The sequence below is a fragment of the Eschscholzia californica genome, unplaced genomic scaffold (genome assembly GCF_041429995.1).
Source record: "Eschscholzia californica isolate CP2 unplaced genomic scaffold, dmEscCali1.0.p SCAF_2, whole genome shotgun sequence".
NCBI classification, from domain to species: Eukaryota; Viridiplantae; Streptophyta; class Magnoliopsida; order Ranunculales; family Papaveraceae; genus Eschscholzia; species Eschscholzia californica.
In genome coordinates, this window is record NW_028238309.1 from 4,798,032 (window position 1) to 4,825,587 (window position 27,556).

The following is a 27,556-nucleotide window of genomic DNA, read 5'->3' on the forward strand; positions in this document are numbered from 1 at the left end:
AAACGAAATTTGAAGACAAATAATTGAGTTCTAACGAACTCATCATTATCGGCACCTTTAATAACTCAAATTCCTCCACTTTTGAGATTTGAACTTAGAACCTCCATAATTTTGGAGCTTATATCAACACTGTCAGACGTTTGATTTGGGCAACCAAGTATTGACACTTTTTCTTTTGTTGAAAAAACCTATTTACTTATGTTTGCCGTAGTATTATAAAAGGTTGTTATCAATACAAAGGAGGGTACTCGGGTACCCTATTTTCGATTTTAAAAAGAGAAAGTTAGGACTGTAGAATGTAAGATTTTAATGAGCTGCAAATACTAAACTTTTCATACATAATAAAATTATCTCGTCGATGTTTGTCATTGAATAGGTCTCACCAAACGAAATACATAAATCTCTTTTATTTGGGTGATTGTTTACTTCTATTAGAACTTTCGTAATTTAGTTGTTCGCCCTAACAAAAAAAAAACAGTGGCAAAGAAAATAGTTTTGTTATAATTCAAAACTATCTCTTTCACTCACGATGTTCCAATCAAAATCAAAGTGTATTTTGTGAATTCATCTAATTCACAATATATCTAGCTCCTGAAATGCTATTAAATCCAAAGTTCACCTTTTTTTTTCTAGTCAAGACTCTAGACAAAAATTTTATATACATTGAATAGGTCTCACCAAACGAAATACATAAATCTCTTTTATTTGGGTGATTGTTTACTTCTATTAGAACTTTCGTAATTTAGTTGTTCGCCTAACAAAAAAAACAGTGGCAAAGAAAATAGTTTTGTTATAATTCAAAACTATCTCTTTCACTCACGATGTTCCAATCAAAATCAAAGTGTATTTTGTGAATTCATCTAATTCACAATATATCTAGCTCCTGAAATGCTATTAAATCCAAAGTTCACCTTTTTTTTCTAGTCAAGACTCTAGACAGAAATTTTATGTACATTGTCGTAATTTGTGCGTATGATGATTCTGATCTACTAAACTTAAATCACGGCAAACTAAATGAAATTTCTGCCTAGAGTATGTCTGAATTTTCTTATTCTTACCATCACTCCAGTCTCCAGTCATATAATCTTATGGAGAACAGTGACGTAGTCGCCAATAATATTATATCTAAATCCAAGTAAGACTTTGTCGAACAAAATGAACATTCTGCATGTCATGGTTTTGTTGTTATCTTGGAATGATTTCTAAATGTAAATGCTCGATGACATATCAATGTATAACAAGAAAACTTATTTAACTACAATAGATTATATTGTACAATAGTGCATCATAACACTCGACTGAAGCGGCTGTCAATTTACAATATCAATCCAAAAGAGAAAAATACACATTCTCGAATATTGAAAATACTGCTCCTGTCCTAGGGGCACAAGTTACACACTCGTCATATTACATGGAACAAAATCAGAGTGGATTTTATGAACTCGCCAAAAATAAGGGCCCACATTCTTTTTAGCAACCGAATAACTTCCGCTCTTACAATCAAACCATATTATATCGTCATTAATATTCATCAACACAATGTCTGTTGTATAATAATCAAGTATATTAGTTAGACAAATATTTCTGTTCTGAATAACTGGTTCTAAGCTAACACGGTAATTCTTCTTCCACGTTACATTCTCGGCATTCTGTAAAACCCATAGTTCTAACCATCTTCGACTTGATGATAATATCATTAATCCCAACTCTCCTTCACATTCTACCAATTTATTCTTCACGCCACCGACTGAATCGATCATATCTTGTAGTTCGTCATCTTTCGGGGTATCAAGAACCTTCCAAGTATATTCACGAATGTTAAGCGAACATATTTGTCCTCCGTTTTCCGTTAACCAGTTAATGGCTCCACGAACTATAACTCCAGTCTCTCCTAAATATGCATTGCACATGGGCAATGAGGAATAATTAGCAGTAGTCTCCAAAGTTGCCCACTTCCCTCTCTGTGAGTCGAACATATCTAGCCCAACAATATCTTGCCTGTATATCGGCGAGAAGCGAAAAATCTTGTAATGTAGCGGACTACACCGAATAACATCTATGACGATCTTGCTATAAAAACAGTTTGTGTTTGAACTAGGTACAGGGATCATTTGAAATTCTCCTGTGGCTGGCTTGCAAATGCAATAACATTTAGGATAGCACATACCGCTTTCCCTTAAGTACGCCATACAACAGAAAAGACCATGAGGAGAAGATGAAGAGACAATTAGAAAATGGTAAAGATTGTTACTGAAATCTGGAAAGAAATTTAAAGTTCGAATTTTTGATGTAGATGGTGACTGATTATTACTTAAAGAGATGAAATCAAAACAAGTACTATAAGTTGTCGGAGCAACAAGAAACTGTGACATCATTTCAATCACATAACCATAAAGAGTTGGAGTAGTTTGAGAGTGCAAGTGCTTCAAGTTTGAACCGCACGTGAGAGAACGTAATTCCTTAGACAACAAGGGAAATTGGCATACGAGTTGATTAAGAGAAACTCTTGTTAAGATCTCGTATATTATTTCTCGAGGAAGTTCTAGTCTCACAGAAGAATCTGTATTACTAGATTGATGATCAGACAAATACCTCTCTTTGTCTTCGTCTTCTATGTTCTTCTTTTTCTTGTCAGTCGAAGAGCATGATATGAGTGGATCGCGTTGACTTGTTTCACTTTGTTTTGTTCTACCCTCTTGTTCCTCAGGACCATGACCAGCACCTTCAAGCATAGACTCCATCATTCAAGATCTTGATTATGGTTGCTGTAAAACAGAGAAGAAAAGAGTACATAAATGTCACTTCCTTTTCAATATTTTTAAGTAACCAAAATGTCTTCTTTACTTATCTAAGTGCCAGTTACCTTAGCTTTTCTCGATACAAGACGAATTGTAAATTCTGGAACAAAGTCAATAACTAGTTTATTCCCAACTTCCTTTTCGCATTACTCATTCATATTCAACAAAAATTCTTCATACCGCATTTCTGCGACAATCCAAGTCACAACAGTTATCGATATTGGCTCTGCTTTTCACACACGGGCCAAAATCCAACAGGTACGTGATTTTTGTCGTCGGTGCAGGCTCCACGAGCCTGAACTTACACCTGTAACCGAAACTTGGGATGGTCTCCTAAGTCGTAAGCGACGTGGGACTATCACAATATGCGTAAATCAGAGTTCACATGTTGGCAATATAATGACCCATATATACTTGTCTGAATTATCATTTACTAGTATTTTTATCAAACAGTTAGCGTGCAAAAATATTAATCTCAAAGCTAACACAAATCTGTTGAGATAAAACAACACAAATGCAAGATAAACAAAATGAAACAAGGTTATAAATTATTTAAACGATTCGCCCAAAATGAGGTTAATAAAGATTCAAATTAAATCAAAGAATGATCTTTAAACTTAATTCGAGGTTCTTACCCTTAATCTTGTTAGAATCATCCGTCTTCAACTACACCCTAAACATTTCAAGCTTTCAGGTTTCAGAAAAGAGATACGCTTTAATAAGCCTTATTCCTTAGTTGAGAAGTTAAATGTGGGTTTTGACCCAATTACAAACATAGGTTGTAACTGGGTCGGATTGATTTTAACCCAACCCGATATTGCTAGATAGACCAGATTTACATTGAGAAGACTCGTAGATGATGAGAAGGCTTGAAAGTGCTTTGAGTATGGGTTGAGATCTAGAAAGAGAAAATTTGAGACAGTAATATGTAAGGAAGAGAAAGTTTGAGACAGTAAGGGCAACTCCACTGTGGGTCTCGGGCTCCCAATTGCTCCCAGAATCAGGGGTGGCCCGTGATCAAAGCCACCAAAGCGGTCGCTTTGGGCCCCAAATAATCAAGGGCCTCATGTTTCATATTTCGTATGTAATTTTCGAAAAACTAATTATATTTTAAATCAATTTCAAACACAATTTAAGTTGTAGCTTGGTGGTAAAGGGTTTAGATCTTAAATAAAAGGTTAAGGGTTCGATTCCTACCATTTGTATCGTAAATTTTACTTAATTTTTTCTAATATCCATTGTAGGGGGGCCCCAATTTTTGGTTTCGTTTGGGGCCCCCGATATACTAGGGCCGGCCCTGTCCAGAATTTTTCGAGCTCCAGGACTTTTCTCAATTCCAACGTCGGGTTCTCAAATCAAAATAATATACGTGCGGGAAGTATGTGGGTTTAAATTTTAACTATGACTTATTAGATTTCGACTACGAATTAAAATGTGATATTATTCGAGAGATATAATTTCAAAAAGAAAAACGCAAAAAAAAATCAGAGAAAAATACTTAAAAAAGAAGTATTTAAAATAATAACAAAATTTAAAAAAAATCATTTAAAAAAATAAAATAAAGTGGGGTGGATCCTCTTTCTAGGGGATCCACCCCAAATAAGGCCGTTGGAACTCCCAACGGCCGTATTTCGGGGGTTGGGAGCCCGGGAGCCCAGCCTCGGGGCTCCCGGGTTGGAGGCAAGGGGCTGGGGCTCCCAAATTCAAATTGGGAGCCCCAACCCCCTACACATTGGAATCGCCCTAATAGGTTAGGTTTTGAATTCTTGATATTGAACTGGTCTCACCAATTGAAATACATAAATCTGTTTTGTATAGGTGATTGTTTGCTTTTATTAGAACTTTTCGTAATTTAATTGTTTATTGAAAAAAAAAAAAATTGTCTTCATCGCAACAAAAAACACGCAGTTGTGAAGAAAATAGTTTTGTTATAATTCAAAACTCTCTCTCTATCTCTCACTTTAGACATATTTCTATACGCCTATATCTTTTATATTTTTCCGTAAAGTCACTTCAATCAAAATCAAAGCGTGTTTTTATGATTTATTGAACTTGGGTTATTTAGGTATAAATAATGTTGCTTGACTTTAGGCCATAGTTTAGTTGGCCTTTAGGTCATAGTTTAATTGGGCTATAGGCTTGTTCTTTGTAGAAGTTTGAATTCGACAGTTATCATGTTTATCACATCTTTGATGTATCAATGTCAACGTAATGACTATCTGTAGTTCTTAGTCAATTTCCAAAAAAATCAAAAAATCGAAGAAGCGTGTTTTGTGAACTTGTCTAAATCTGAATATTCACAATATATATAGCTTCTGAAATGCTATTAAAGTCAAAAGTTCACCTATTTTATAGTCAGACCCTAGGTACAAAGTTTAAGGACATTGTCGTAATTTATGCTTCTGATGATTCTGATCTACCAATTTATGTGTTTTGTCGTAATTTGTGCTTCTGATGATTCTTATCTACTCAACTCGAAAACCAAATAAAATTTCTGTTTATATCTAAATCTCTTCCTCTCATTGCCAAGTTCGATGCCTAACTCGGCCAACAAAAACAGACAAGTGTTAAGCTCTGATGAACAATGAATACAAACTGATAATCATGGATTAGTGGTTCAAACCAGTTTTTGATTCAAATTCAGCCATTAAATTCTCCAAAGAAACACATATATGATATTTCACCAAAAACAAAAAACACATATGATATGAAATACACAGGTCTGATTCTAATCTTCAATGTGAAATTGTAGATATGTTGAGATTTTCAGTAGATTTCCTGCCGTCAAAGATGAAACATCAAAACTGTCACTTTATTTACAGGGGAAAACAGTAGCAACAACACAGGGCAACGAGTAACGGAACTTCCGACTCTACGTCAACTAAATATATATAATACAACAGGTAGGCAGAATCGAAGGACGCAAACATTGATGGGAATATGGGATCGCATGATCCGTCCTGTCTCATCCCTTCGTTTTTGCTGGTCTTTCTAGCTCAATGACGAAATCAGAGGGGATTTCCAAATTGAGAGTCCACCACTACAGCAACCCGAGAACCTTATTATCTCTTTATTTAACCAACCTCTGTTGCATAACAAGTCTGTTCAGATAAGTTAACTTCGATTTTCTTTTCCATATTTACCTTCTTCAGACATCTTCATTATATTACAAGGAACAAAGTCGGAGTGGATTTTATGAACTCGTTTGAACCCAGGGCCCACCTTTTTAGCAACTGAATATCTTCCGGTATTACAATCAAACCATATTATTTCACCATTAATCTTCATCAACACAATACCAGTCGTATAAAGATCAAGTAGTTCAGTAACATAAATCTTCTTGTTGTGATAAATCGGTTCAAAACTAACCCTGTAAATTTTCTGCCACATTACATTCTCTGTATTCTTCACCACCCATAGTTCTAACCATCTCCTGATTACCGATAAACTCATTAATCCCAACTCTCCTTCACATTCAACCAATTTATAATTCATTTTACCCGAAGGAAGATATTTCAGCTCGAGTAGTCCTTCTTCTTCCGGTATATTAATAACCTTCCAAGTACGTTCAAGGACATTCATTGAACATATTTGTCCTTCTTTAGTTAACCAGTTAATGGTTCCATGAACTAAAATCGCAGTATCTTCAATATATGGATGACATTTAGGTAACGATGAATTATCAATAGTAGTCTTCAATGTCGTCCATTTCCATTTCTTTGAGTCAAACATATCGAACCGAGATCTCGAAGAGAAGCGAAAAATAATATAATGTAACGGATCACACCGTAAAACAACTATGGCAACCTTCACACCATAGCAATTTTGGTTAGATCTAGGTAATGGAATCATTTGAAATTCTCCTGTTGCTGGCTTGCAAACAAAATAAGATCCAGGCGAACACATACAGTCGTAATCAGGATGGTAAGCCAAACAACAAAAAAGGCCATGAGGAGAAGACAAGGAGACAATCTTAAAGTGGTAGCCGTTGTTATTGGGATCTTCAAAGAAATCGAGACAGCCCCGATTTAGGATTGTTGATGTAGATTGTGACTGATTATTTGAGGTGATGAAGTCAAAACGAGTACTATAAGAATCCAAGTCAGTCCAATTTGAGCGAAGTTCAATCAAATAGCCATAAAGAGTTGGAGTCCTTTGAGAATGCAAGTGCTTCAAGTTGGAACCATAAGTGAGACAACGTAAATCCTTACTCAACAAGGGACATTGACAAAGGAGTTGATTAAGAGAAACTCTAGTTAAGATCTCGTATATCACATCTCGAGGATATACTAATTGTATAGAAGAATCTGAACTACTAAATTGATCAGACAAATACCTCTTTTTTTCTTCTTGTTCTTCTACGTACTTCATTTCATTCACAGTCGAAGAGAATGATATAAGTTGATTGCTTTGGTCGGTCTTACTTCTCTGTTCTCTTCTCTTTTCTTTTTCTTCAAGATGACAACTAGGGTAGGTAAATATCCACTCCATTTCCTGATTATAGCTGATACTGATGGGAAACAAAAATGAAAAAAGAATTATCAGAACAATGTCAAAACACAAAATGCACAAGGTACCCATTTCAAGGGTTTTAACAAATGAAATTATAACATTTCTAAGTAAAAAATGAAAATGCTTAATGTCTTGAAATGGAAAACCCATTTCCAATATAAGTTTCCTCAAGAATGAACAGAGTCCTAAGGTTAGTACCTACCCATAATGTGTTTGCCTAAATCAGAGTTCAAGTTAGCAGAATTATGCCAATAGTTGGGCAAAAGTCTCAATAGCTTGCCCTAATTTCAGATTCACAACTCCCATCTCTAGATTCAAGGTAAACACATAGATGCAAATATTAAACACTAAACAGACACAATCAAAATGATTTATGAGATTCACCCAAAACCCAGTTGGTTAAAAAATAGTCATTTCATTAAGCTAAAGTATCAAATTAACCTAATTTGAGGCTCTTACCTTCTATTTTAAGTACAACCCTCTTCAAGTAAACCCTAAAGTTTCAAGCTTTCAGACTTCTTGAGAGAAGAACACTCCCCTTAAACTCTTGTATCTCATCAAGGAGAAAAGGTCTCACTCTCTTGAGCATCCTCTCATACGAACACATGAGAGATGAATGGGGAAATAAAATTGGTGTTGGTGACACAATATATTTGACCCATATGCAGCATAAATGGGTCGGGTGAAAAAATAATCCCCATTTCCATGGCCAAGAAGGCAGAACTTCAGTAACATATATATCTATCCGCTATTGAGCCTCCAAGTTTATGTTTTTATGTGATCGCAGCATCAAAAAGAAAGTCTGAATTTTCCGCGCGAGAAACCAGGATTAGAATGTTATCGTTTGGAAGAAAAACAAATCTCAAAGTGAGTATCTAGGTCAGAGTGATGACATAAATCCAACCCACTTTTTTTCTTTCTAAAAAGGGGCCGTCCATGTCTATCACAGTTGTGAAAAAGAGTCTAAACCATGCATATTAAAATTTCACTTGATAAAACAGTTTCAAGAAGAGAATGGGGAAACCACCAATTCTCTAATAACATATTCAAACCCCCAATACAATCACTTCACAATCAGAAAATCAATCGATTCTAAAAGTTTAGTGTAACAATTTCCTTTAAAGTTTGCACAGTGTGTAACAATGAAAATTGAAGTAGTATACAAAGAATACACACTTATATTCTTTCAGTACTATGAAATTCCTAATGTCTAAAATTGAAAATCACTCAGCTACCACAATATAGCTTTGTACACCTCTCGACTTTTCTATATTCAATCCGACTAGTAAACATTAACTCCAATGGTGCTCTTCCCCTTTTCTTAAACATCGAAGAATGAATACATATAATATCTGTAATCTATGGTGATCATTTTGTAGTTCCGTCTATTTCTCATGCCGTGTTGGGCCAAACCATGGGCCGTTTCCGGGCTGTTTCAGTCCGTTGGGGAACTGTATATATAGTAGCTCTTATCCACTTATTCTGTTCCAAAACCATTTTTTCTCGTTCATCTTACTGATCACTTCGGCTTTTGCTAATTGAATCAAGAATAGACCTGCAGCTATAATAGCAAAGATCAGCATCACAAACACAGAGTTCCATCCCCTAGTTGAGATGTACCCGGTTAATAGTGGACCAAGAGCTGCCCCAACAGAACCAGTACCATCTATAATGGCAGTAACAGTTGCCAAAGCTCGAGAATTTCCTCCATTTTTTGTGTTTTGTGTACCCAAATCTGCAGAAACAGCTGTTGTTATAAGAGAATACGGGCCATTCACGAGCAATCCAGATAGAAACATCAAACTAACAGTGAAGAACATGGAGATGCTTCCATAAACTCGATAGAAAATAATCACAGGAATTGAGAAAAACAAGAACATGATAGAAGTTACAGCACGAGCTTCGATTTTATCAGATAAATAGCCTGCTAAAATTCCACCGAAAACTCCCCCAACATCGTAAACAGATGAAAGTATTCCAGCCGTTTTGTGAGATAGATGTTTACCAGCAACAGATGTGTGTCTTATATAGAAGGGCAACCAGTAGAGAAAAGTGTAAGCCACGAGCTTGGTAAAGAAGAGACAGAAGGAATAGGCTGCCACACCAGGTAATCTCCATGCCTCGATAAATCCAACTGCTACCACCTCTTCTGAATCTGATGAAGATTGAGATTTAACAAGACCCACTTCATCATTTTCTACTTCTTCGTCTCTCTCCCGACTTATTTTATTAGTTTGGAGATGGATCTTTGTTTCCTCTTCTTTTTCTTGACCTTTCACTGAAGTTTCATCGTCGGAGTCAATAACGAAGCTACTACTTTCGACTTCCTGATAGCTCAATTCAATCTCCCCATTGGCAGGCTCAGGAGATTCTTCAAAGCCCGCAACTTCAGGACTCACTACCAAGAACATGAAAACAAAAACCCCAACCACAATGACGAATACTCCTGGAATAACGAAAGACCATCCCCAACCAAATTCCAACACCGACGATGCCAAGACGGAACCTAAGATGTTACCAACCGAAGTTTGGGAATTCCAAACCCCCATTATCAATCCTCTCTTGGATTTACCAAACCAATTCCCTATTACGGAGACAACACAAGGCCATCCAATCGACTGAAACAATCCGTTAACAATCTGAATGAGCATGTAAAACCCTAGGCTATGAATCTGCCACCAATAACCAAGGCCAAAGAAGATAGTAGATACCCCACTTAAGAACATCCCAACGGTGAGGAATACACGAAGATCCATCCGATCACCGACATGTCCAGCAAAATACATACCTACGGCATAAGTAGAAAGAAAAGCAAGATCTAATTCTCCTAACCTGTGAGGCCCACTCTCTCCATCAAATGGAGCCCAACCAGAAGCAGAAGCACGATCGGAAATGGTATCTTCATTTTTGTCAATTTCGTGAGTTATAAGAACGCTCTTAACAATGCTAGGAGGTTTCCGAGAAGCGTGAAAAGCAGCGTAGGCTGAGAATGTAATGACGAGGACAGAGATTCGGTAGAAAACAATGCTCCTCCGTTTTCTTTCAGTTTCAGATGCAGAGAGAAAAAAACCAAAACCAGGTGGTAGACTTGTTTGGTGGGGTTGAGGATTAGTAGGTTCCATGCTGTTTTATCTTCTTTTTCTCCAGAGACGGAGATGAGGGTGAGTAACAATTTTCGAACATTAATAACTATGGCACTCAACTACCCCTGTCTAACAATCAACAAACCAAAAACATAAATATCCAAAACCTGATATCTTGAACCAAAAACTCTAATAAACAAAACAAAAACTGTCTCGCAATCCGAAGCTAAGCCAACCCAATTCGGCATATCAGACTAACAGTAGTGTTTGTTTTTTCTCTACGCCAGATCTGAAATCTGTCTCGAGGTTTGAAAATGGCTCCAGAAATATATAAATTAACATAATGTGATATTCATTTCGGTAGTATCCATTTACACTCATAAATTCAGGCAAAGACTAATAAGTTATTAAACTCTAAATCATATTATGGTTGAAAATTGATTGTGTACCAACATGAATATAATGAGATCTAATAAACCTAACTACCAAGGAATATGACTAATTATTTCGTATAAGCTTCCACACGAAAGATCGATAAATATAGAGTCTATAACAGAAACCCACACTCCCTGACTTTATATAGCAATAACTAAGCATAGTGAAAATTTTCTCATAAGTTTGAGATGAACTCCATCAATCTGGAAAATTATGCTGTTGATATGAATTGAAATCCTAACCCAAGAATAATTTGATTTGGATTAAATATTAAACCCTAATATACAAACCCCAAAACTAAAAAGTTAAAGAACTTTCAAGGAAAGAAATGAAAAGAATACCTTTCTGGCAATAACCCTCCTTCTGATCTTGACCAAATTTCTGAATTTCTGGTAAAATTGAAATAGAATTGTGAATTGAAAGAAGAGAATAATAGCTCAAGAAAACAACCAATTTCAAAAAAAGTACTAAATTTTGAGTTGAAAAAATGCTTCTAAGAAAGAATTGAAGCCCTAAATCACAATTGAAAAACAAAGAACAGTTTTTCTCATTCAGATGCCTATTAAGAGAGAGAATATCAGATTCAGACGTTGAAAACCTAAGCAAAACAAACACGATCAGATCTTAGAGAGAGTGTTTCAAACATCTTTGATCAGAGGGTGATAATTGGCTGCTCCGGGCCGTCGAGGTGGTGCCGTCACAGAAACGGAACAAGGCAGGTCGTTTTTAGGTTCGTCAACTACCGTTCTACCAAATACAATTTACAAATAGGTAGGGTTGGATATTTCCACCCATGTTTTTATATCCCCTTTTCTTTTCTAAGAGCAAACCAAATAGGGATGCCAGAAGAACTAGCTAGTGTGGACTGTGGAGCGAGTTTCAAAACTCTTAATGGAGGGTCTGAAACTCTCCAGGACGATTTTGCCATAAACATTCCTAGAGGGTTTTTCTTGACCCTTGATGAATTTGCTCTAATGGCCGTATCTTTGAGGAAAGCAAAAAGAGATTCGAGATTACAAAAATTTGGGTGTGGGGTTGCTTTCTTCATGGCACCATATTTATCAAGTCTGATGATTCCAATTTCTGAAAATGTTTCATAATTATAGTTGCCATAAAAATTCTGATCTTCTTTTCTTTCCTCCTCTCTTCTCCTTCATATTTTTCTTTCTCTTTCTTATTCCCCATATCTCTCGCCATCCATCTCTCTCCTCCCCCCTCTCTCTATATGTTTTGGCGTAGGGGAGGATCCTTTTGCCAAGAGTCAATCTAGTTTGAGGGTTTTCCCTCAAGCCAGAACGCATTTTGAGGGAAATCTCTTAAACAAGTAGTTGATCTGCCGAAGAGGACCCCCTTCCCCGGAATCGATAAAGAGAGAGAGAGAGGTAGGAAGAGAGAGAGAGAGAGAGAGAGAGAGAGAGAGAGAGAGAGAGAGAGAGAGAGAGAGAGAGGTGGAAACAGAGAAATGATGGTAGTGTGAAGATGAGAAGAGACGGTGGGAGTTTAGGGAACCAAAAAACAATTTCACTCAAAAATTTTGTACCCAATAACGTAATTTTTCTCCAAAGCCGCAGTCAAATTCAATTACACATTTGAACCCGAACCATCATTGTAATGTAGGTATCAGCCATACATGCCTTATTATATGTGGAATAGGGCCACATTTTTTCAATTTGTTTCAAATAGGTCTAATCAAATTACATAACTTCATTGTTTAGTTGAGTAAAAAATAGAAATGGTAGACATTAAATGTTTTCCCATATTATTTGATAGACGTTTCGAAGAGAAATGAGTTAGCAAACTCACCCACCCCTAGGTTTGTGATTCCTTGTTGATGAGCAAGAAATTCTCCTTCATAACTATTCTTCCTTTTAAGCAATACATCATATTGTTGCACACTAATTTTTTTTTCTATAATCTAATGAATAAAGTCCAAGTTTGTGTTTAGTTTTAATAGTTTTTGTTCAATTTTAGAATTTTAATCGTCATATACTTTTTTGTAGCGAATGAGGGACTAAAAAGTGGTGCAATAGCAACTGGATAGTACGTATTTGAACTGTAAGAAGAAGAATGGATGTTTTGATGATATTTAAATGTGATGAATAGTGAATGCTTCTTCCTTTTTCAAATATAGATACTTCAAATGTTGTGTCAGAATAGATTTATGAATGATATTATAGTATTTTGAAGATCTATAATGTTTTGGATAGGTCGTTTGAACTCAAATTATAGGGTCAGTGCAGTTCCTAGTAACATCTAGATTTTAAAATATAAGAATTAGTTACCGACGCTTTTCAGTGTCGTAAGTAAACAGTAGCTACGTTTCCTTCAAAAATACAATTATTAAAACTATTACCGACGGTTTTCTAACCCGCCGCCTATTGAGGGTACTATCATTTCTGTTTAATAGCGACGGACAACTTCTGTTAAATCGTTTTAACGACGTTTGATACATTAGCGACGAGTTTAGACCGTCGCTACAAGTCTTTGTGTTTCTATTCTTACACAAACCATTAAGTCAAGTGGCAATAATGGGAAATGCAATATTCAATAGGTAAAATAAAATTAGAAATAGATGAAAACTTTATATATATATATAAGTCGTACACCTATTAAGTGCACATATTAAAGCATGAATCGAAAGGAGTCGTCCGCTACTGAAACTTCAGCTTACTTTGTACACGTTCTTACTGAGTGGGAGAAGAAATGAAGCTAAGAACAAGATTAATGAATACATTGGCTTAACAAAACCACTTCACTTATTGGTAATTTGGTATAGATCAAATGATGCACAAAATTTTTTCAGCTCTTAAAATTTTACTCAATTTCTACTCTATATATCTCAATTAAATTTTACATCATAAGATTCGAAAGCAATAAAATCCTTTATAAACTGGTTTTTGTGTGGATATTGAAGATCATTGAAACTAATGTAATCTGACTGTAATCTTCATTCTTCAATTTAATCTAATGACAGAGATTTAATTAAGAACTAGGAAATTACTCACAGAAAGCAGACTATAATGGTCATCTTAGAAGATTTCCTATACACACAATAACAATGTAACACTATTTGATTTAGACGATTCTGATTAAAATTCTAGGTCAAGTTTTTGAGTTTCTAGGTCCAAACAGCTTTTTCGTTAACTGAATACGTACATGCCAATTTTATTTTAGTAATTGATGCTGAACCTCTATAAACTAAGCGGCTGCCTACGTACCAAAATAGAGCGTTGTTGCTACTTGTACGAGGGATCAAGCATCACGTAGTTCTAATTACACTAATCCATTCTCACAATACCACACACACATGACTTGTCATGACTCGACACCTAATCCACGTCTTCTGTTTGTTCGATTGTCTTCTTTCGAATTGAAGTTGAATAAGGGTTAGTTGTTGCCAACTACACATGAAACAACAACAGTGATATCGTCAACCTTTCCTCCACGATGATTCTTTCCGAACTTTTCAGACTCAATCTGGAAGGGAGTTCGAGCGTAAGTGTCGAATGAATTGTATAACGCGAGCTCAGCTATACACTCAGCTAACTCCCTTGGCTCTTCTTTTCCCGATTCCTTGCCTCGTTTCAATGATTCTTCTATCTCAGTTTCAAACATGTTGTCAAATAATCCATCCGTTCCAGCCACTATTACATCTCCATCTTTAACTTCAATCGTCAGTTTTTGAGCTGAACACGGTCGATCACACATCTTGTGATAACCTAGCTGATAGGGGCAGTTAAACCCTCGTTGTTGCTTTGGCGAACGATAAATTGTAACCCCGTCTCTTATTACTATGAAACCGCTATCTCCAATATTCACTGCTGTCAAACACTGAAACCATAAATTATATATGTTAATAATATGAATCATTACAAATAACAAAAGAAAGCAATGAACAAAATCTACACTATGAAACGGCATTTTCGCATGATAAAATGGTCTATCCACACTTATCATAGAAAAAAAAAATGGTCTATCCACACATTTCTTATTTGGTTCGGGCATTAAGTGATTAAAGTTTCATTTAATTAGATAGTAACTAACTCATGCACAGATAAAAGCTAAAGTAATTTTGTCAAAATTCAAACCTTAAACTTTGTTAACTTATTAAACTTTGTTATGTGGGAAGTGTTTGTCCAACGACGTCTTTATGTTTGCCATGTCAGGGGACTTAAAGTTAAAATGTATCTATCTGTATGACCTTTTAGTTTTTTCGAGTTCTGAGATATTTTGTCCTGTATATAGTACTTTAGGATGCTAATTGTTGACAAATATTTTAACCTAGCACAACATCATTACTAAAGTCCAATATTCTATTTTACATGGAAAGACAAGCAATTTTTGGGTTTATGGTCTGAAAAGCAACATATAATCTCACCTTTAGTCCACCATAATATTAATATAGGTTTTTAAGTCAAACTAAAAATTATAATGGAAATCTAGTATTGTATATATAAAGTACCTGTTGATCGGTTAGGGTTATAATACAGGCAGTTGAAGATCCTTGAGCTGTAGTTTTCCAGTAAGCTTCACTAAGAACACTCTCAAGATCTAACACACCGCCATTTTGGTTTTCATATCTTTCGACTGCTTTACATGCATTTTTCATTAAACCTCGAGAATACTCTCCCGAATCAATTCCTTGTTTGCTCCAACCACCAACACCATCTGCTATGCCAACGGTACAACCATTCTTGCTTATGAAATGTGCGTCTTCTCCTTGAGGTTTACTTTTGTTGTCTTTTGGAAGATAAGCTGATCCTGAGTTTAGCTTCAATAACTTCCTCTTTTTGTCACTGTTTTGACAATCATCAGGTAGAAATGTTAGGAATTAGCTTTTTAAGTATTAATAAAACCATATCAGATTTGAAATCTAATCGAGATATGAATAGATCGACTTATGTTTGTTTTTGTCTGATTCGTATGATAGTCAACTCAGACTACATTTGGGATTATTTGAGTGAGATATAAAACAAATTCGATGAATAATTTAAGATTCAGACAAATCAGACGATTAGAACAATGAAAACAATAACAAGTACTAGATAAAATTTCTCGCCCTCTCTGTAGCTAGAAATATTTATATACCTTTGAGGTTGGAAATTTCGATGTGAGGAAGTGCTAGTAGTAAGAGCATATCCATTGAAAAATGACGAACGTGATTGTCCATTGTATATTGCTTTTCGCAGTAACCCGTCTTGCTGAGAAACTTTTTGATGATGCATTCTTGACGCGAACATATTGTCGATCGATAATTAAATCTTCACTTGAACACTCTGAACTAATATTAAAATCTTTATTTGAGCAGAACTGTCAAAATGAAAAAATATTGTTAACACAGTATAAAGTGTATAAGACGACGACAAAGTGAGTGAAACGAAAAAGATCAAAATAACTGTTGCTGACGACATTCTCCGAAAAGACAGAGATGAAGACCTTTTGAAATAAAAGGTAAAACGAAAAAAGAAAATATCAACTATTAAGGTTGACTTACATAATCATATTGGATGGTCCTGGTAGGATATTGTTGTTAGTAATTAACTTGTTTTCTCAAAAAACTACTTAACTTCAATTTTCTCAAAAAACTACTTGTTTGGATTTTTTTAAGTTTATCAAGAACATATAATATATTTCAACAAAAAAAAAACATATACTAGTAAATATTTGCTTACCTGTTTAGGTTAATGATCTAATCAAGTTTGGAAGCACTTAGTAGAGGGGTATTAATTGGGTATTTTTCGTTACTAATGGAGAGAGAATTGTAAGTAATGAGAGATTTATGTGTTAAGAAGTGTCTTAAATACCTTGAACTCTACTGGGTTGAGAATTAGAAACATTTCTATTTTATGATCTAGTGTACTTGGGGTGGCAGACTATTTTATAATCAGTATACAAGATGGCCTATGGGCTTGGCCGGTCCATGTTCTTGTGCCCAGCACTGCGTGCCCCTTAATGTTGCTTATTGGATCAGGCTGACTCGGGACTGGCTCGGACCTGGGCCATTTGCGGGCAGCCTGTCTCATATGGAACCAAGGCAACTCTGGTAGTCCCAGACTCAAGTTGGGGCTTAATTTTGAGCCCAACGGATCAATCTGATCTGACCCGGTGGTGAGTCCGGTTTGAGGCAAACACGGGCAACCTGTCCGTCTCAATTCTTTTTAGTTATTGTGAATAAAAATAGTATCAAATTCTATATTTTATATTTTTAAATTAAAGATATAACTAAAATTGTTAAAAAAAAACTATTAATAACTCATAGGTAGCAAATACAAAGTTGAGAATGTTTTGAAATCATGTTGTTGATCTAATCAAATTATGTTGGCTCTGTCGTTACGTTGGTAGTTGTTTTGGGAAAATTTCGAACTTATTTGTCATATCAATTTTCACCAAGTTAGATTTTAATATAGGGAAATGATAAAGTTACAAAAGATTTTGACAAAAACAAGTTCCCAGCTGATGTGGCGGGTGTGGTTTCAAACTTTGACCAAATCTATGCCGTTGAGAGATGAAAATCACAACCGCCACATCAGCTGGGAACTTTTTTTTGTCAAAATCTTTTGTGATTCTAGCATCTCTCTTTAATATAACATGTTTGTTGAGTAAGTTTCTAAAGAAAAATTGAAATTTGTGTCTAGTACACTGGAACAACCTAGCCCGGTCTAGGGTTTAGCAGGCTGGTCTCTGTCCCAGGTCGGACCAGGATATACGTTTTTCTCGGCCACCATGGTCGGAAACAATTTGAACCAAGGTTGGTTGGGCCCCACCCGTACCCTGGTTCAATCCATTTTCTCTTGGGTTGGGCCGACCCAACCGGATTAAACAACTCCGATGTGAGGCATAAGTGGCGAAATTTTCCGCCACGGGCCCAGAACACTTAGCACATCCCGTGTTGTTTTGGTCTGACAAGAATCTGGACCGTCTTGGCATGGCTTGCAGGCCAACACGACCTTTGATGTTATCTCGTGCACTAAACACCATTATAGAATGTGATCCTTCATTGTAAGTTAATTTAGGCGGTTATCGTGCTCATCACATCTTCATGATGTATCAATGTCTTGTAACTCCTAGCGTAGATTGTAGTCGGTTTCTCAAAAAACAAATGTGATCCTTCGTGATCAGTACATGTCAAGTGTCGACTTCTACTAGTAGGGTTACATACTCTGCCTAAGTTCTTTCTCTGATAGAAAGAAAGTTACTACTAAAAGTCCCGTTACATGTTTACCCAAATTTCTTTTCTGAACGGAATAAAATGATTACAAACAAACAAAGTCCTCAAAAAGGCTAATGATAATGGTTAGCAAACCCGTGGACCGTGATGGTGGTGAGAGACAGAAGAGTGTTTTTTCTTGAAAGTCAGCAAAAATATACATCAAAATCCTCCCAAATAAAGGGTAAAACAAGAAAGAAACCAATTATTAAAGTTGACTAACATAATCATGGTCTTCAGTACCAAACAGGGGCCAAACTTTCTAGTTTGACACTGTAGGTTACTGTTCTTAATTACTAAATTCAGACTTGTGGAACAGCAATCTTTATGTGGAAAGATACGCTTGAGTTTCTAAAAAAAATGCAGAATTTGTTTGTGATTTAGAAATCACAGGAAGAAATTATAACAATTTTGAGGGTCATGATACTCAACTCTAATAGCCATGATTCCTTGATATCTATGTATAAGTTATATGGGAAAAATTAATGGTAAACTCAAGCCCTCAATTTTTTTTCGGAAGACTTGTGCAATTACAATATTATTACAAACCCATAAGCCAAAGTGTTAAACGTTCCGAGGTGTTAATATTCAATGTAAAGTTCAGTGTTTATCGATCTTACCTGCTTATGATATATCTCTGATGAAGTTTTATGAAGCACTTAATCAATGGATAACAATTGGGTATTTCGGTTGAAAATGAAGAGAGAATTGTAACAATGTAATGAGAGCTTTAAGTAACAAATAGAGACTTAAAATTCCTGAAATCTAGAATTAGAAACATTTAGTTTCTAAATATAAACAATGTATGAAAACCCAAAATCTAGGCCTAGTAGGAAAAAAACCAACTCAAAAATAATATTGCAAAAAAAAAACCATTTTTTAAACACTTTTCAAAATGTTGACGACATATATAGTTATGTTGTCGACAGGACAACCATATTTTTTCATAATTCCATTTTTACCCTCAGAAGTTGACAACATATATAAATATTCTTTATTTTTGAGAGAATATAAATTGTTGACGACACAATTGCAACATGTGTAATAATGTCCCGACTTGTTATAAAATGTTGACAACATATATATTTATGTTGTTAACAACATATATAATGCATTACCCAAAATATTATGTGTATGTTAATGGGTTTGTCAAATACAAAGGATAATATATATAACATTTTAATTTTTGCAAAAGACAAATCAAAAAATGCTTAAAAGTCTAAATATTTCTGTCGAAAGGAAAACAAAAAAGCGGAAACCATTTCTTTCTTCACAAGACAAATCGGAAAATGCTTTAGCCAAATTATTAGTGTCAGCTTGTGTATGTCAAATGCAAAAGACAAAATGTGAAATAATTTTTGAGCAAAACAAATTTGTTCAGAAATTTACAAAATTGTTGAGAGCAAACTAAGATTTGTTCAAAAATATTTTTTGACGCTGATTTGGGCTGAAAATTTCATTTTTGGGGGTAAAATTAACAAAATGAATATTTTTTTCACAATATTATTCAACTTTGGACCTAATTTTCTATTATCCCTCAAATTTTGAGTTTTATAATTATAGTAGTATTAAGAAGGGATCTAAGTCCAAACTGTCAAAACTAGAATTTAGAAAGTTTTTAGTGGGTTATTCCAACTTGGCACCCTGTGAGTTATAGAATTCAAATTGTATGCCTTTAGTTTTTACAATCTAGTCCAGGTTGGAGACTATTCGTCATCAGTAATACAAGATGGTATTTGGGCTCAGACCGTTTTGTGTTCCCGTGCCCGACGTGCTATGCTGGGCCTAAGTGGAAAAATTCTCCACCACGGGCGACGACCCCTATTCAGACGGGTTTGAACCACATAATCGTCAGGAGTTAGAGTGATTTGAGAGCTTAAATGGTTGACATTGTAAGTGATAGGACGATTCAAACAAGAACCCATCCTCAGATAAGTCTGAATCGTCGCACAAATGAGGTTATGTCAAAAATGAGGTTATGTCACGTACTAGGCTAAGCACGTCACACTTGAGGGGACGTGTGAGAATAGTCGCACATGGGAGAAAGGGTAACTAGTGTAATGTATAGGTCCGCTCCACTCATTGCCAATTGGTTTTGAGTTATGTAAGAAGAAGCTCTCAACTCTATTTATTTCAATAATACTTTTTGGTTTACAAATATCCTTATATAGGAGAATTAAGAGAGTTGTAGTTAGTTAGCTATAACAGAAAACCTAAAAACCTAAAAACAGAAATAACCGAAAGCTAACAAGTTTAACTAACTTTGTTTCTTGTTTTCACACAGGTGCCTTTAGACACAATGGAAGTCAGTCTAATCTTGTTGACTTAGTCTTGGAGCATGGTCTCGGTCCAACTATTGACTTGACTGGGAAGATTAGAAGAAGGGTTTTAGTTGACCATATAAAAACCCTTTTCTAAACCTGTTTGCCCTAATCTCATCTCTTCTCATCTTCAGCCGAAACCCTGGTCTTCCACAGCCCCCCTCAAACCGATGGTGTTGAGGGATGAAACACCATCAGTTTGTCTCGAAACTTCTTAAACAAGTCTTCTGGTAACCCTTTGGTGAATATATCTGCTATTTGATCTGTGGTGGAGACATGATTCACCATAACCGAACCATTAGAAACCAGATCTCGTATATAATGGAAGTCCACTTCGATATGCTTGGTCCTCGCATGGAAAATAGGGTTCGAAGCAAGATATTTGGCAGAGATATTATCACAGAAGAGATGAAATGGACGAGTTAGTGGAAATCGAAGCTCTTCCATGAGGTAAGACAACCAAACTAACTCTGTAGCAGTGTTTGAAAGTGATTTATATTCGGCTTCTGTTGATGACTTGGCTACTGTTGCTTGTTTCTTCGAACTCCATGATATTAGATTTGAACCAAGAAATATACAATAGCCCCCTGTTGATTTCCTTGAATCTGGGCAACCAGCCCAATCTGAGTCAGAGTAGGCTGTAAACCTAGTTAACTCACCTGCAGAGAGGGTTATTCTAGACCCTATTGAACCCTTGAGATACCTTAGAATCTTTTTGACCACAACCAAGTGTACTGTTGTTGGTTTATGCATGAATTGGGCTGCATAATTAACTGCAAATGATATATCTGGTCTAGTGAGTGTTAGATACTGTAATGCTCCAACTAGACTCATATACTCAGTGGGATTTGAGAGATCTTCTCCTTCTGTGATTGAAACCCTTTTACCACTAGAAACTGGTAATTTAGATGGTTTAGAGTCCAAAAGCTTTGCTTTTTGTATTACCTGCAAAGTGTACTTGTTCTGTGTAAGAAATAGTTGCCTCTGATTTGTGATGACTTCAATGCCTAAAAAATAAGATAAAGGACCCAGGTCTTTCATCTTGAAGTTACTGCTTAAGTCCTTGATAAGAGATGTTATCTGAGACATTGAATTCCCTGTGAGAATTATATCATCCACATATAACAACAGAATCATTGTTGATGATGGATGATGAAGAACAAACATTGAGTGATCTGATTTGCTCTTTTGGAAACCATATGACAATAGAAAGGTTGTAAATTTGTTGAACCAGGCCCTAGGTGCCTGTTTAAGACCATAGAGGGCTTTGTGTAGATGACAAACAAGGTTGTCTGTTCCTGGTTTGATAAACCCTGGTGGCTGAATTATATATACATCTTCTTCTAAAACTCCATGTAAAAAAACATTTGATACATCAAGTTGTTTGATATTCCATGCTTTTGAAATTGCTATAGTGAGTACCAATCTTATAGTATTTGCTTTCACAACTGGACTGAAGGTCTCATCATAATCAACACCCTCTTGTTGATGAAATCCTTTTGCTACAAGTCTTGCTTTAAACCTTTCAATTGTACCATCACTCTTTTGTTTCAACTTAAAGACCCACTTGCACCCAAGTACATTCATTTTGTTGTGATAAGGTACTAAAGACCATGTTTGATTGTCAAGTAAGGCTTGGTACTCTTCATTCATGGCCTGAACCCAGGCAGTATGCTTAGCTGCCTCCTTATAAGATGTTGGCTCAGTTGGTAGTTGTAATATGGATAAATAAGCAACATCTAAAGTGTGAGAGGATGAATAATGAGCTACAAAATCATTGGGTAGATCTTTCCTTTTGATAATCCCATTTCTACCTCTTGTTGTGATTGTTCTAGATGGTGGAGGATGAGATGTTCCTAGTGATGTTGCTGGTGTACTAGTGGAAACATTAGCAATGCCCTCATCACTAGCCAAAAGCCTTGATACTGAATTAGCTGGTGTACTAGTATTTATACTAGGTGTCCCTAATTCAGTTGGACTGTCTAGAACATGATTAATAGAAGGTAGGGGTAATGAGATATGTGGCTGTGTATTCTGATCACCACTAGACTGTTTATCAATGAGGTTGACATAGGGAAAGTTGTCTTCCTCAAATGTGACATGTCTAGACATATAAAGCCTTTTTGTTAAAGGATCATAACATCTATACCCCTTATGTTCATTACTATAGCCCAAGAAAACACATTGTACACTCTTGGGACTGAGTTTATCTTTTCTGAGTTCTCCAAGGTGTGGGTAACAAGCACAGCCAAAAACTTTGAGGAATGAATAATCAGGAGAATGATGAAATAGTGTGTCATATGGGGTGTTGCCTTGTAAAGTTTTGGTGGGTATTCTATTGATTATATAGACTGCAGTACTAAAAGCATCAAACCATAGATGTTTTGGTAAAGAACAGTGAAAAGATAGTGTATTACCAAGTTCTGTGATGTGTCTATGCTTCCTTTCAGCTTTTCCATTATGTTGAGGAGTATATGGGCAGGAACATCTGAAAAGAATACCACTTTTGTCTAAGAATTCTCTAAATTCTCCCTTTTTGAGTTCTGATGCACCATCTGACTGAAAATAGACAATCTTCTCCTTGAGAAGATATTCATTTGTTGCTTTGAAATGACTAAAACACTTCATACTATCAGACCTTAGTTTCATTGCATAAATCCAGCTATACCTGCTGAAATCATCTAGAAATAATATATAATACCTTGCACCATTTGGAGTGGTGACAGGGGCTGGTCCCCAAATGTCACAATGAATCAAATATAGAGGAGTATTGGTAGTAGAAGAAGAAGATTCAAAGGGTAGACACTTGCTTTTACCCAATTCACATGACTTACAAAAAGTCTTGTCTATCTTAGTACTTAGAATGATTTTATGCTCCTCATGAAGTTGCTTGATAACTGCACTATTAGAATGTCCCAATCTTGCATGCCAAATATCATAGTTTGAAGATGTCTGAGATAGATAAGCAACCTTATGTCTATTTTGTAACATAGCATTATGTACTTCTATAGGATACAAATTGTTTTTGACAGGCCCTTCTGCTAGGATTTGCTTTGAATGAATGTCTTTTATATTATAACCCCATGGTAGAAACTCAACTGAACATGAATTATCTTTTGTGAATTTTGAAATTGATAGCAAGTTCCTTTTAAGATTAGGTACACAAAGAACTTTACTAAGCTCAAAATTATGAGTTGAAGTTGAAAGTGTTGATGTACCTGTGCTAGAAATAGGTAAAAACTTCCCACTGCCTACCATAACAGCATCAGAACCATTATATGGTTAAATTAGTGTAAGATTGTCTTCACTATGAGTCATATGGCTACTAGCTCCTGTATCAGCCAACCAAGAACTATCCTTTTTTGATATAGAAGTAGAATCTGTAGTAACAAAGCACTGTTCCTGTTCTGGGTTGCATTCATAATAAACTTCATCATCTAAATCTGTAATCACTACAGCAGTATGACACTCATGAAATTCATCATATTCATCACTGTTTTCATATGGTACTAGTACAGCATTATTGCATTCTAGCATGCCTTCTTCCATATAAGAGTATGATTTCATGTTTGTGATATCTTCTTCATGATGAACTACTTCAATATCATCTTGTGGACATTGGGATTCAGTATGATAAGTTGGGTAGCTTCTATTTGGTTTGTATCTAAAATAACAAACACTAGGAGTATGTCCCCATCTTTTACACAGACCACATGGGACTGAAGAGAAATCAAAGTCCTCAGCCTTTTGACCTTTTAGTTGATTGTTTACTGAAGATTGACCCTTTGTAGGAGACCCATCTCTCTTTGCATAAGCTTGATTTTTATAATAAGATGGTGAGGGTTTATTTAATTGTCTTTGATGTGGCTTTGGATACTGTCTCTTAACATAATATGCCTCCTGTTCAGTTTCTTTTTGTAATAACCACTGTTCATGTTGGATTAATCTAGATTTTAGATGGGCTAAAGTCAATTGCTCATTGTTTGCTCTTATAGCAATGACAAATTGATCATAGTCAGAGTTTAAACCATGAATAGCTAGTCTGACTAGCTCAGATTCACTAATTTTATCATTTACTGAAGTTAAAGAATCATCAATTAACTTTAATTCTCTGAGATATTCAGCAATAGATGCAGTTCCTTTCTTGATTGTCTGTAATTTTCTTCTAAGTTGGTCCTTTTTTGATTCTAGACCTTCATTGTTGGTAAGATCAAGGTATTCCCATATTTCCTTTGCTGTTTTTAGCCCATATGTATCATAGTAAACAGATTTTGAGAGAGTACTCTTAAGGTATTACCTAACAAAACTCTCTTTTGATCTCCATACTTGGAATTCAGAGTTTACTTGTTCTATACCATTTACATATCTAAGTTGAGGTGGTTCTTCTATAGTACCATTAACAAACCCTAATAGATCATAGGTTCCAAGCATAGTTTCAACTTGGTCTTTCCACATTAGATAATTGCTATCATCTAGTTTTTCTGTTATAAAGTTAGTAACAGAAGAGATTGGTGGAAGATTACCTTGATTTGAGGCTGCCATGATTAGAAAATTGAATGGATGATTAAAGAACCAGGAGATGATGGAGAGAAGTCTGAAAAAACAGTAAGTGATTCTTTATCACTTAGCACTTTTGATCTTGAAACTTGATATTGATCTTTGTTATCTAATTTTGATCTTTGTTGTCTGAATTTGATATAATCTTTGAGTATTGATCCTTTTTAACTGAATTTTGATCTTTGTTGGTTGTTTTGCGAGATTGTGGACTGAATGTTCTTGAGTTGATGAGCAGAAAACCTAGCTATGGATCTTAAAACACCTAACTGATACCATGTAAGAAGAAGCTCTCAACTCTATTTTATTTCAATAATACTTTTTGGTTTACAAATATCCTTATATAGGAGAATTAAGAGAGTTGTAGTTAGTTAGCTATAACAGAAAACCTAAAAACCTAAAAACAGAAATAACCGAAAGCTAACAAGTTTAACTAACTTTGTTTCTTGTTTTCACACAGGTGCCTTTAGACACAATGGAAGTCAGTCTAATCTTGTTGACTTAGTCTTGGAGCATGGTCTCGGTCCAACTATTGACTTGACTGGGAAGATTAGAAGAAGGATTTTAGTTGACCATATAAAAACCCTTTTCTAAACCTGTTTGCCCTAATCTCATCTCTTCTCATCTTCAGCCGAAACCCTAGTCTTCCACAAGTTAGATGACTACAAAATTAACAATTACTTCTACAACGGCAAAGAAAATTAAACTAAAATGGAAGAGAGACCTTTGGTTTTCTCAATACAAATTCAAACAGATTTTTGAGTTAATTTGAGTTACTATTATTATAAATGTTAAACAAAAATGATAGTCTGTCCCACGCCTAAGGGCGGCAGAATTGCAACTGACTTAGGTGTACGAGTAGAACTTAGAAATAAAGAGATGTATTGTTCTCTATAAATTTCGCCCATCCACCTAAGTCGACAGAGATTCTACCGAGCTAAGGGTGGGGTAAACTATCATTATTGTTGCTTAGTTCCAGAGTTCAGGTTGCATTAGGCACGAAAAACAAACATGGTTATACGTAATATAGTGACCAAATTCAGATTTTAAATACGAAAACAAATATGATGAAATCAGAGATGAGAGTAATCAAGCTTCTTACATCTCACTTAGTGGGGTATAACTATTGGCTTTGATCCCTTGCCGCGATGCTACGAGAAGAGCTTCTTACCGAGTTACGTCTCAGTCGAGAGGGTATAACTATTGAGTATGGTCCCTTGCGGTGGTGTTGTGAGAAGAAGAAATAACGAATGTTGTTGCGTACGACCCCGAGATCTTGTGCGGTTGGTCGGCCACGAAATGTCTCGTTGTTGACCGACCACGAGATGTCTTATAGTCGGTCGGGTATGAAACATCTCGTGGTCAGTCAACCAAGAGTTATTTCGTGGACAACCGGACGCAAGACCCTCGATGTAGAGTTTCAAAATCCTTAGTCGGGGGTCTGAACTCTCTAGGATGATTTTGCTAGACCCCTATAGTTCCGCCCAGGCTGGGCAGTTGCCCGGCCTGATCTCCACATATTTGTGTGAAACTACCTATGGAGCACTACAATTACTTTAGCTCCTGTGGTTGAGTGCATGTGATTCCAACACAGAGATTTGCGTTCAACTCTCACGGCCGGCCCCATTTTCACCTTTTAATTCCTTTTGGTTTCAAAAAGACTAATTGACCTTAATTAACTTGCCAATTGCTAGAGAAAATCTAGATTTTGCTTGGTAATACTTTCGGCTTGCCCTCTCTAGCATGGAATCTTGGTTCCGCCCTACCCACCCCCTCCATTCGTCCGATGAGTGATGATAGAAATGGTGGTTGTGTAGGAGGTGGTGGTGCTGCTCTGAATTTTTTTCCTGAATGGTCATGGACGACCTTTGCCCCCATAAGCAAAAGAAGTGGTCGAAAGGGATTGGAAAAAAAAAATGTTTTCACGCAAGAGATTTCTTTTGTTTCCCCAAATACATGCAACTTATAATAAGCTCATACACTGTCATGAAAACTTGATAACAGATACTACATTACGAATAGAATTGGAAATTCTAATTCTAATTCTAAGGGAAAGAAGATGGCAAACTTGCCCACCTCTGTGTTAGAGATTCTCTATTTAGGAGAAATCAATCATCCTTCAAAATGTGATACCTAGGGGTGGAAATCTTGTTGTGTTTAGTCGGAAAAGACCTCGCTTCGCAACACAATGGTTGCGTTGTGCCAACTTCGTGGTCATCGCGTGCCAAATCCCTCCGTATCAACGAAGTTGACATGAACAAAGATGACATTGGGCTTCAGTCCCATGGACCCGACACGCCAAGCATTTTCCGTGTAGTTCCGGTAGGTTAAATTTTGGGCCGTGTTGGTGTACCTTGCGGGCCAGCGCGACCCGAACTCAAACAACTAGTGATTTATGATGCCCTCAGCCCTCACGGGCACCAAACTCCATTATTGATCCTTCGGAACCGCTTTCCACTCTTGATACAAAATTCGACCTCAGTGACCATTCATTTTTTTAAGCATTACCTCATATTCTTACACACTACTTATACCAACAGCTAGGTTCAAGTGGCAGTGATCGGAAATGCAACATTCAATACGCAAAATGAAATTAGATACTGATGTAAACCTTGAACATATATGTACACATATTACAGCACAAGT

General features: G+C 36.0%; 3 protein-coding genes and 1 pseudogene across 10 annotated transcripts; all 4 read right to left on the reverse strand.

Annotated features, from left to right (window-relative positions):
- Positions 1-1,233: 1,233 nt before the first annotated feature.
- Positions 1,234-3,788, reverse strand: LOC147555489 (F-box protein At5g49610-like). 6 transcript variants are annotated; one of them, XM_086663103.1, is made up of 4 exons: positions 3,434-3,698; positions 2,864-2,985; positions 2,593-2,765; positions 1,234-1,998 (listed from the first exon to the last, which is right to left on the reverse strand). In XM_086663103.1, the coding sequence occupies exons 3-4, from the start codon at positions 2,742-2,744 to the stop codon at positions 1,392-1,394; spliced, it is 759 nt and encodes a 252-aa protein (XP_086519229.1). In that variant the 5' UTR covers positions 2,745-2,765; positions 2,864-2,985; positions 3,434-3,698; the 3' UTR covers positions 1,234-1,391. The 6 variants fall into 6 exon arrangements, with proteins under 6 accessions (XP_086519229.1, XP_086519226.1, XP_086519225.1 ...); XM_086663100.1 differs by having other exon boundaries at positions 1,234-2,175; positions 3,434-3,504; XM_086663099.1 differs by having other exon boundaries at positions 1,234-2,765; positions 3,434-3,728.
- A 1,765-nt stretch (positions 3,789-5,553) lies between these two features.
- On the reverse strand, positions 5,554-8,322 carry LOC147555490 (F-box protein At5g49610-like). 2 transcript variants are annotated; one of them, XM_086663106.1, is made up of 2 exons: positions 7,770-8,322; positions 5,554-7,308 (listed from the first exon to the last, which is right to left on the reverse strand). In XM_086663106.1, the coding sequence occupies exon 2, from the start codon at positions 7,287-7,289 to the stop codon at positions 5,913-5,915; it is 1,377 nt and encodes a 458-aa protein (XP_086519232.1). In that variant the 5' UTR covers positions 7,290-7,308; positions 7,770-8,322; the 3' UTR covers positions 5,554-5,912. The 2 variants fall into 2 exon arrangements, with proteins under 2 accessions (XP_086519232.1, XP_086519233.1); XM_086663107.1 differs by having other exon boundaries at positions 5,554-7,292; positions 7,770-7,974.
- An 87-nt stretch (positions 8,323-8,409) lies between these two features.
- On the reverse strand, positions 8,410-11,859 carry G3PP5 (Major facilitator superfamily protein). Of its 2 annotated transcripts, XM_086663105.1 has the most exons (3): positions 11,473-11,580; positions 11,170-11,217; positions 8,410-10,522 (listed from the first exon to the last, which is right to left on the reverse strand). In XM_086663105.1, the coding sequence occupies exon 3, from the start codon at positions 10,430-10,432 to the stop codon at positions 8,780-8,782; it is 1,653 nt and encodes a 550-aa protein (XP_086519231.1). In that variant the 5' UTR covers positions 10,433-10,522; positions 11,170-11,217; positions 11,473-11,580; the 3' UTR covers positions 8,410-8,779. The 2 variants fall into 2 exon arrangements, with proteins under 2 accessions (XP_086519231.1, XP_086519230.1); XM_086663104.1 differs by having other exon boundaries at positions 8,410-10,518; positions 11,170-11,859.
- Positions 11,860-14,215: 2,356 nt separating this feature from the next.
- Positions 14,216-16,053, reverse strand: LOC147555492 (putative protein phosphatase 2C 55 pseudogene; annotated as a pseudogene).
- Positions 16,054-27,556: the final 11,503 nt, after the last annotated feature.